The 10361-nt window shown below is 39.1% G+C and overlaps 1 protein-coding gene across 3 annotated transcripts in view; it reads left to right on the top strand.

The window, feature by feature from the left end:
* Positions 9269-10361, top strand: part of LOC109228697 (chromatin remodeling protein EBS-like) — an 8088-nt gene continuing 6995 nt past the window's right edge. For all 3 annotated transcript variants that reach the window (XM_019393864.1, XM_019393865.1, XM_019393863.1), the window contains exon 1: positions 9269-9649. In XM_019393864.1, the coding sequence (XP_019249409.1) occupies positions 9577-9649 (73 nt within the window). In that variant the 5' untranslated portion in view covers positions 9269-9576. The remainder of the gene's footprint in view (positions 9650-10361) is intronic.

Here is a 10361-nt window from a genome sequence, read left to right as displayed (position 1 = left end):
CATTCCATTTCTTCTAAATGCTAATTGTCTTAGATTCCTTTGAGTTCATTTAGACTATACTGAGCTTTCTGTAACTTAGAGAAATCATTAGCTCTCTTGTTTTTCATGGGCTTAATCCCGAGGATTTATCCATTCTCGTCGCCTTCTCACTCGCCTTTTCTTATCCTTACTCCTGTCTTCATAAAACCTTGTCGCTCTACCTTTAGCTTGCAACCTACACATATACATTTATACTACTCACAACCTTCCTTCAACTTGCTTGCACCACAGATTTCCTTATGTTATTTTAGAACATCAAGCGAGACATCACATCGTCTCTAACTCTTCTTTACTCTATTGGCTAGATCTCTCGGTACCTAGAAGTTATAGGCTGGAAGATATTCCACCGAAGACACCGCTATCCTTCTTGGATACTGAATCCCAACGCTTCTAGCCTTCTATCTGAAGTATGGACTATTCACAACCTTCTGCATTTGAGTATTTCGTACGTTGTTCACCTTTACCTTGCTACCTTAAAATCTTGCATCGTATCTTCTATTTCTTTCATGACCTCCCTTCCGCATAGGTATAATTCACGTCCATAACTTGAAGCTTTATTATAATACTTGCACCTCTAGTGCATACACAATCTGGTAGGAGCTTCGTACTCACTTCTTATGAGGCTGGTACTTTTCTAACTGGCTTTATCATCGGGCCGTTATAGAATATGGTTGTTGTACTATCTCTCTGGTATATCTGATATTAAGAGTGATCCTGCAGTGTTCTCAATCACGATTTCTATAATTTTCTAGGTCCAATAATCAAACTCCTGATTTACTTGGTTGATATAACTCTTTAGTTTCCTCTTCCTTCTGATCAGCTTTTATGTAGGCTTATGCTATCTTCCGATCTGCGGCTCCTGGTATTAGTTATTACTTTAGCCTTTCATGGGCGTTATGGAATATCCATGATACAATCTTCTAACAAATCAATCTTTTGTCTATGACCTGGGCTCAATTCTTTCTTTTAACTTATACCAGAATCTTCTACGGCTGTATGATTGTCAACATATATGCTGCATGGATAATACTCCGAACTCTTAAGTGCGTTCATAACGTACTCTGGGTCATTAATCGAATAATTCTTTTCGTTCCTTCTCAGCTTTCTTTAAATGTAAGCAATTACTTTTCCTGGTCTTTCTGCCCCCTTGTTGCGTGCATACTTAGCTTACCTTAGTGCCCGCACATATTGGAATTCCATACAACTCATATGATCTTGAATATCACTTCTGATTTTACCTCCCGTTCATTAGCCACGGTAGGTGCCATTTTCTTATGGAGTACATACAATGTTGTTGTGAGACCGTTGTTATAAGACCATTTCCTCCTTTGAGTTACTATGTTTAGGTTGAAGCCTTCTTCCTTATTTCCTCAGCTAGTCTTTCATTGTAGTACATAGGGAGGACCCTCTGACTCTTGTAAAGTTGTAAGCTTATTACGGACCGTCCTTCCTTGCCTACAATTATCCGTAGTTACTTACCTCCCTGCCCTTGTGCTTGTGGGGTTGCTTCTGAATTGATATTTTGACTGTCTTCCCGGTGGCACTCTCTTTTATTCCTGTAACATTCATACGGTACCTTTAACTATCCCGACTCCTATCTGAATATATCTCAAGTCGTACAATGACATTACTGCGAGGCTGAATTCACTATATTGGGTTTTACTATGTTTATCTTACACGATCTGCTGATTCGTCCGTAACCTCCTGTCTAGCGATAACTAGGCTCTTCCTGAATCAACTGCTAACTACTCGTTGACCCATTCTCATATCAATATTTCGCGTAATCTTTCTTGGGTTATTTCCTTTGTCCAACTTACCCCTCACACTGCTCTTTATTTATAAATAACATTTTGGGCAGGAACCCTTACTTCCTTTCCTTGATGTCGTGCTTGCATAATATTCTAGAATCGTAGCATATCTGTAGGATTTGGATAAGTGCAATCTCAATCCTTTTTTATTTTTATTGCATTCTTCCTTTACCATTCCATAGTCACTAGAACCACTTAATTCTGACTTAATGCCACATCACTTCATATTCCCCCTTTTAGGGGAGTACTAAGAGTTGGAGCCACGAGGATCTACCTGTAGATATTTTACCTCTTCATCTTTAGAGTCTTTTCACATCATCGATGTCCCTTACTCACCTTGCGGAAATCCTTCTGTACCAAGGATAACAAAACTCCTTACTTGCGAGGGAGACACTTAGTATAACTGGCACATACAGTCCCTTAAGCTTAACCTTGCTCGCATTGCTTGCTTTAGGGAAGCGTCGTCCTGAATGAACATTCTCTAAATTTCTCATGAATCTTTTTCTGTTGTCCATTCTACTATCTCCGAAACGAAATCTGAAATTCTCACGATACCGACCATTATCAAATAATCCCTAATTCATGTTTAGTTTATCTTGTTCACCAGCCCATATTGATTTCTATTACTCTAGGGTCTAACTTTTCCTTCTGGTAATCACGTTGGAGTCACTAACTTATTTCTCGAAATGAGGATATGACTTTATGGCTATATTCTTTTGTTGTCTCAAGGCTTGTCACCTCTCGCCTTTTCCTTCACTTGACTATAGACTCTGAATAATACTGTCATCTTTTTGATCTACCGTTGTCATTCATGTATCATATCTTACTCATAATGCTTCATTAACTCTCTTCTTATTTCCCGCTAACATTTATGTCTATCACTTTATTCTAAAAACTCGAACAAGACATTCTTTTGCTTTTAGCTCCCCTTGCTCCATCCATTGACTCTTCGAATTGCCTAACATTCTTTCTCTACTAGGGACGGGAGCCACACTAAGGTAATATTTATCCTTTCAAGGCTTCCAGTGCCTATCTTTGTAGCACTCATATCTAGCTGTACTATTTTAGAGTGCACCATCTGGGTGTCTCACAAGGAGATCTATTAGCACATTTGCAATATCCTTCGGAAATGTCAATTAACGCAAACAATGCATTCACTATTTTGGGTTACTCTAACCCTAGCCGGATCTAGATATCCCGTCCTTCTCTTAAACCACATATGTTAGCTTCCATAGGTCATAACTGAGATCGGTGTGGCCAATTGTACATACCTTTGTTACTGTTGATGGTAACTCAAAATGCTTCTTCATGAATTGTAGATAATGATCATCTTCACTGGCTACTCGTACCCTTCTTTACCTTGCTTCTTTTACTTGTTGAAACTTGTATCTACCTTCTGATTCTCTCGTTGCTTTTTACCATATGGGTGAATAGATATTCATGCCTTAAGGCTCCCTTTCCAGAAGCTCACACGTCTTGGTACTGGTCGGAACCAACCCTGCACCACTATAGAGCGGCGAGAGCGGTCGATGCAGCTTTTACCCGAATAGGTCGGGATCGAATCCACAGGGAGCTAGATTTGGGAATTGGATTCCTATCTAGACTAGCAATGTGTAATGCTCTTAATTACGCTTCCAATCATAGTTGTTATTTTGATTACTTCTATTTTTTTTATACTATAAGATGCTAAATTTAACTAAGAGTACTTGCTAAAGGGTTGTCTAATAGGTAACGAGGCACTAGGGAAGAGACTTCCCCCTAGGTGAATACTTGACGGGTTCCTAAGTCCAAGGCAAAGATGTTATGCTTGGGATCACGATATAGCCATTTGCACGACACTACTCACTCTATACCTCTCGGTAGCTTGAGTGACTTTGCCCGAATTGACTTTCTCAAGACCAATTGGGTGTCGAAATTAAGCAAGCAATGCGGGCTCAAGTCAGGTGTTACTATCTCTAGATTTAACCCTTTAATTGGGGCTATCAATCTCTTGAGTACGCCCCAATTTCTTGTTGGACTGATTTCCTAGACTTCAGCTCTCTTTCTCAAGAAGAGCCCAAGTCACTTAGGCACAAATTAGTGTTTGCAACCACTAATCCAACATACAAAACACAAATCAGTCCAAATATCAACCACCCATAAACATCTAAGCATTAAAACACAAGACCCATCAAATACCCACACTAGGGTTGAGCCACAACCCTAGCTAATGGGTCTAGCTACTCATAATAATGGAAGAAAACAAGAAATTAGATGAAGAATAACCCATAATATTTAATTACAAACTAAGATAATGAAGATTCAGCGTAAATATAGCTACAAATTACTCAAAATGGAACAAAAGAGTCGTTCACGTGCTCTCCGTAAAGTTAGATTACAAAAGATGCCCTAAAAATGTGAAAAGAAAGTATTTATACTGGGCCGAATTTTCTAGACAAAAATACCCCTGATGAGGTATTGCGGTCCGCACAAAATGCACCGCGGACCACGCTGAGGCTTTTTGGCTTGATTCTGCATTCTCTGAATCTGGCCACTGCGGGCCGCATAAAATGCACCGCGGCCGCGGTGGCTTCAATGCAGTCCGCACAAAATGACTTGCGGACCACGCTGGCTTCAATCTCCGCTTCATAACTCTCTGAATCTCATCTCCGCGGACCGCTAAAATGGTTTGCGACCGCGGTGAGGTTACTGCGGTCCGCACCAAATGGTTTTGCGGCCGCAGTGCTTGAGTTACCAAAAACTGCACCTCTCTGAATCTCACCACTGCGGACCGCACTAAATGGATCGCGGCCGCAGTGGATCTGTTTCAACTGTGCTTGGACTTGTTCTTGGTACTTGTGCATGTTTCACTCCTTTTTGAGCTGGTTTTGACTAATTGTCACCTTTTTGACCAAACCCTGCAAACTAGTACAACATGTAATCCTTTGGGACTATTTTGTATACATTTTTAATCAAAACTCAAGTGAAAAGGAGTGTAAAATGAACTAGAATCCCTAGTTATCAAGTACACACATGATCTGCTGGAGACCTTACATTTACTCATCATAAGCATGATACAAAATCGAATTTCTATGACTCAACTCTTCCACACCCACATTCAATCCCTTACCAATTGTCTTTCTATATGTAGGCATCTTCGTATTATGAGTAAGATAGAGTTTAGGAAATTGAGTTCTTACAACTGAGCTCTACCACACTATCTAGAGTAAGAAGAAAGAGTGACAATCCTATATGCCCTGTAGCCTCCTGCTTATAAGTGTGGTGCACAAAACATCCATAAACAAGACTCTACTAGACACGGCTTGTAGACTCCTAGGATAGAACTGCTCTGATACCACTTTTGTCACGACCCAAACCGATGGGCCGCGATGGGCACCCGGTGCCTTACTCAACCGAGTACCCATGCAACGTATCTTTCTTATTACATCAACATAGGTAAATGAGCCAGAAGGGCCGTATGAGGTAACGAGAATAAAACATGAGGGAACACTCGACATAAAATGACCCAACCTGATATACTGACTTATACATATGACATACGGGCCTATAAGGCCAAAATAATCACTCGTACACTGAACATAGGTCGACAAGGCCATACAATCTTTCATATACACGACATGTATCTACAAGCCTCTAAGAGTACATAAACGTCATAAGGCTGGGACAGGTCCTCGACATACCAATCAATACATGTCTAAATCATACTGACCAAATAAGTAACTCCGGAGCAAATGGAGCGCACCAACATCTTCCGCTAAGTTGATAGCCTACTTGGAGGACTCTCAACCTGTCTATCGGGACCTGCGGGCATGAAACGCAGCGTCCCCAAGCAAAAGGGGCGTCAGTACAAATAATGTACCGAGTATGTAAGGAATGAAAAACAGTAAACAATAGACATGAGAGAAACATGGAGTAAAAGACTCAACATGTATATCTGAATATCTCTGTGAAATATTTAATATTATAATGTCATGCATATGCGTATAAATGTCATACCATGCATGGGTATATGCGTTCATAACATCATTAAGCCTCTTAGGGCATCCAATCATATCATCTCGGCCACTGTGGGCAAATCATCAACGTATACCAACTGATCAGGTGGTGGTGCGTATATAACGCCGTAACCTTTTTCCATATCCCATATGCATATATATACATATATACACGCATATAACGCCGTCTGGTCATGGGTCAATGTACATGTATAAATAAATGCAATGCATGAGAAGTACATCAATAAAATCTCTCGGAACGTCATGAGATCATTATACCTTTGATTAATATCATGAAATAAATTTTATCAACTTACATATTTTCTGAGACCCATGAACAGACGATAGAATAATAAGACATGTGGGAATTCAAGAACATATGAACCTCTAATACTTCTATGTATAGAGTCATTTATGGAAGTTGTGCATTTGCTCATTTCGTTCGTGTCGTATAGATCATGCCAAAAAGAAAGAAGGGATAGCCTTAACATACCTGAGCCAGTTTTGTTGACAATCCCTCTAGCACACATCTTTTGCAAAGAACACTTAACACCAGATCAAAGTAGGGAAAAAATCTTATGATATTCTTGAAAAAGATTGCACCGTACTCCCTTATAATTGTAAAATCTCACGTTTTGAATTGTTGAAAATGCTATGAAATGTCACGTTTTGAAGGAAATATTGAAGCAACTCACGTTGCTAAGATGATAAGGAATTATTTTGGTTGAATTCTTGGAGTCTCATCCGTAAGTTTTAGCATCCAAAATGAAGCTTAGCACTTTAAAATGAATTCTTTAAAAAATGTTAGTTGGTAGGCCCCACTAATTTTGATGACTTAGCCCCTTAGTCTTCCAAATGTGCCATGTTGCTACTTAATTCAAGAGTCATTCCTTTAGCTCTTATTGGCTGCCACGGTAGGGGATTCAACTTTATCCAAAGGTTTTTAATTAATCTTCCACTAAAATTCATTAATTACTCAATTATCCACCTAATTAAGAATTATTTTAAATTACTTAAAATACTACTTACTTTTAATACACTTTATACACCTTACCATCATGGCCATGTGGTACCTTGTATGGTACTAGTCCATAAATACCGGTATTTTAGCTCGGACTGTATTTTATCTCAAAATGTCAAACTTCGACGAAATTCACTTTCTTCGATTTGCTTACCCTCTCACCTTCAAGAATTTACTCATCACTTGTTTGAAATAGCATAATGCTAATAATCTCAAATTAATCCCATTCCCGAACTTACATCGATTAACTTACGACGAAACTTTAACGTACGAAAATACGGGATGTAATATCTCATCTCCGAGCTTTCATCAATTTACTTATGGCATACTTTTACGTACGAAAACATGGGGTGTAACATATGCACCCCGTCTTCTTCAACTACTTCATCATCTGTATCCTCACTACCTGGATCTGAACTGTCCAGATATTGCTCATCTCCTCCCAACTTTCCAGCATATTTGGATCCCCTATCTTTGTACATGTCTTCAAAACCAGGGTCTATACCTACAGGTCCACTAGGTATCTCATCAGTATTAACTTTACTAGATCTTAATTTACTACTCCTTGCATTCACTTTAGCATGTCTAGCAACAACAACTTCAGTTTCTAGGTCACTTGTCTCTCCAACAATATCCTTATCAGCACCATATAATGACTCATCTGTATCATCATCATCATCTTCTTCAGAAATAGCCTCGTAATCCTTATCCTCAGTCTCAGTACTTACCTCATCACCCTCAGCATCACCCTCAACATCACCCTCAAAATCAGTTGCTAAATGAAAGTTATAGAACTCACCTTCATCTTCACTAGACTCTTCTGTATCAGAATCACTTTCAACAGCCCTCTTTTTACCCTTCCAATGAGTGTTATCATCCCTATTTATATCATTGTTAGGTGAGTGTGTTGCCCTAGCATTAACATCACTTGTTTGCCCATATGGCATTTCATTAAAGCCACATGGCTGAACATCGGTGTGGTCCACATTTAAACCACCACTACTTAACAATTCATCTAGGTCCAAATCAATTCATGGTGTATTAATTGTGTGACATATATACACATCAATAAAATCCCCATCCTTAAGGTCTTCACACAAAGCTAACACATCAGCATCATATTTCAGAAATCTAAATTCTCCTTTTTGGTTAATTTTACATGCATATTTATCTACCGTTAAGTACCCCATATCCTTAGCCCAATCATGAAAATGAATTATGCAATTCATCAATGTCATCTTGAAGAACAACCGGCCAAGTTTGCCCATTTACATACCTCATAAAGGGGTCAACCACTAACCACCCTAGATGATGAAACTGTAATTTCACATAGACAGCCATTGAAACCTATAAAAAAGGGGTGGGGGTGGGGGTGGGGGTGTGTGGCAAGTCAGATACACTTTAACCTTAAAACGCCATAAACTTTAACAAAGTGGGAGACAAGAATATTTTGATATTCAAAAAAGCCCTAATTTTTTAACCCTAAATGCCATATCACTCATGAAAAAGACAAAACCCCTAAAATAAAGTGAATATTTGAGTGTTTTTCCCAAAACCCTAATATAAAATCCCACAATTTGTGCATGCAGACAAAAGCCCTAATTTTTTAACCCCAAATGCCATATCAGTCATGAAAAAGACAAAACCTCTAAAATAGAGTGAATATTCGACTGTTTTCCCCAAAATCCTAATATAAGATCCCAAAATAACAGATCATAATTTGTGCATGCAGACAAAAATAGCTTTGACTATCACACATTACCCACATTATTTCATAAGAAATTAGATGACAAAACAGAAAACGACATCAAAAGAAACAAACTAACCTTCAGATCCTATAACGTGACTGGAATCGAAAGTTGAGACCAAACGAAGTCTTTTGATTAAAAGAGGGGGGGGGGGTGGGGACCCCAATCGATTGGTTTTGGAGTGATTACGATTAATTTTGGAAGGGGATGACTAATTTTAAGGCCATTACTTAACCTAGGTTTAAGAGGGGAGGGTTGGTTAGATAGAGGAAAAGAGACGAAAAGTGTGTGTTTTGGTTAGTCTACCGATTAAAAGAGGCGGGACCCCAATCGGTTGGGGTTTATTTTCGCTCCTTTGGCGTGTAACAGTCCCATTGGTCATTTGCTGACTGGATGGACACGTTAGCGAATGTGTAATACACGCGCGTAAGGTCAAGGGTAAAATGTGTTTATTAGTTAAGGTTTTCATGAGTTTGAGTGTTTAAATGGGAAAGTTCAAAGTTTGTGTATCGGCTTTCAAAAGACCTACAAGTTTAAGTGGCCAGGAAGCCATTACGCCTTTAGAAAACTCAAACGGGAATATTCGATATTACAAAAAACTATGGGTAAAAAGTGCAAATATCTCATATATACAATTGAATCCGGGGTTGCACGCAGGGTCCTAAATTGTCGCACGTATAGGAACAAAACCTCTGTGTCTCCGACTTCTCATGCGCTTTCTCTTTCCTCTTCTCTCTCTTTCCCAGTCCTTTGCTCTACTCTCCACCCCCCATTTTCCAGCAACTAGGGTTTTTGCTCCTCTCTTTCTACTAAAAAGGAGCTTTTCAACTGTTACCCATTTCCATTTTTACAGTTGTCATCACCAGGAAATTTACTTTAGTGGGTCATTCATTTTCACTTAAAAAAAAGAGAAAAGATATTATTGCTGGGTTTTGTTCATTCTTGAAGACTGAGCTGAAAGATTGATGGCTAAGACTAAACCTGGAAAAAAAGACCTTGATTCTTACTCTATCAAGGGCACCAACAAAATCGTTAGACGTAATACACCTCCCCCCCCGGCTCTTTATTACTGTACCTTTATGATTGTGCTTGTGTTTATTTTATTTCTTGTTTTGATCAATTTGGATTTTGGTAATTTGATTTGTTATGTGCGAAGAAGGATAAAGTTGGTCCTTTTTTGGTGTTACAAGGTTCTTACTTTGGCTCATTGAAGTACTACTCTTTTTTTTTTTTTTTCTCCTTCTATGCTTTGTATTATAGATTGTCGCTTAGTACTATCTTTTTGTTGAGCAATTTTTTTTATGACCATGGTGTGTGGACCAGCTTCTATGCACCTCGACTACCTACCACCAACACATGTACCGAATAACTCTGGCCACCAAGGCTTGGGTTTTGCCGTTGGGATTTGAACCTGCAAACTCATGGTTATTCTTCAACTTAATTGACTAGTAGGTCACACCCTTGGTGCCTTTTTGTACTGCATTTATTCCTAGCTCATTGGGTTTTATCTTCCTAGATTGTTTGTCCCTTCTTTAACTTCCCTTTAATTTTTCTATGCTCAGTGCGTAGTTGTTGTCCTAATATACACAAAAGAATAGCACGCATATTTCGTGTATTGTGGACTTTGATTAGATTTGGGGCGTTTTTCTTCTCTTCATTATCAGCATTTGCTCCAACCCCCCCCCCNCCCCACACCGTCCCCGGACCCACATACGTCCTTTCTAGTTATTTAAGTTTTCGTATTGTTGGT

This window comes from Nicotiana attenuata, chromosome 7, assembly GCF_001879085.1.
Source record: "Nicotiana attenuata strain UT chromosome 7, NIATTr2, whole genome shotgun sequence".
Taxonomy (NCBI): Eukaryota; Viridiplantae; Streptophyta; class Magnoliopsida; order Solanales; family Solanaceae; genus Nicotiana; species Nicotiana attenuata.
This window is presented reverse-complemented; position numbering and strand designations above follow the sequence as displayed.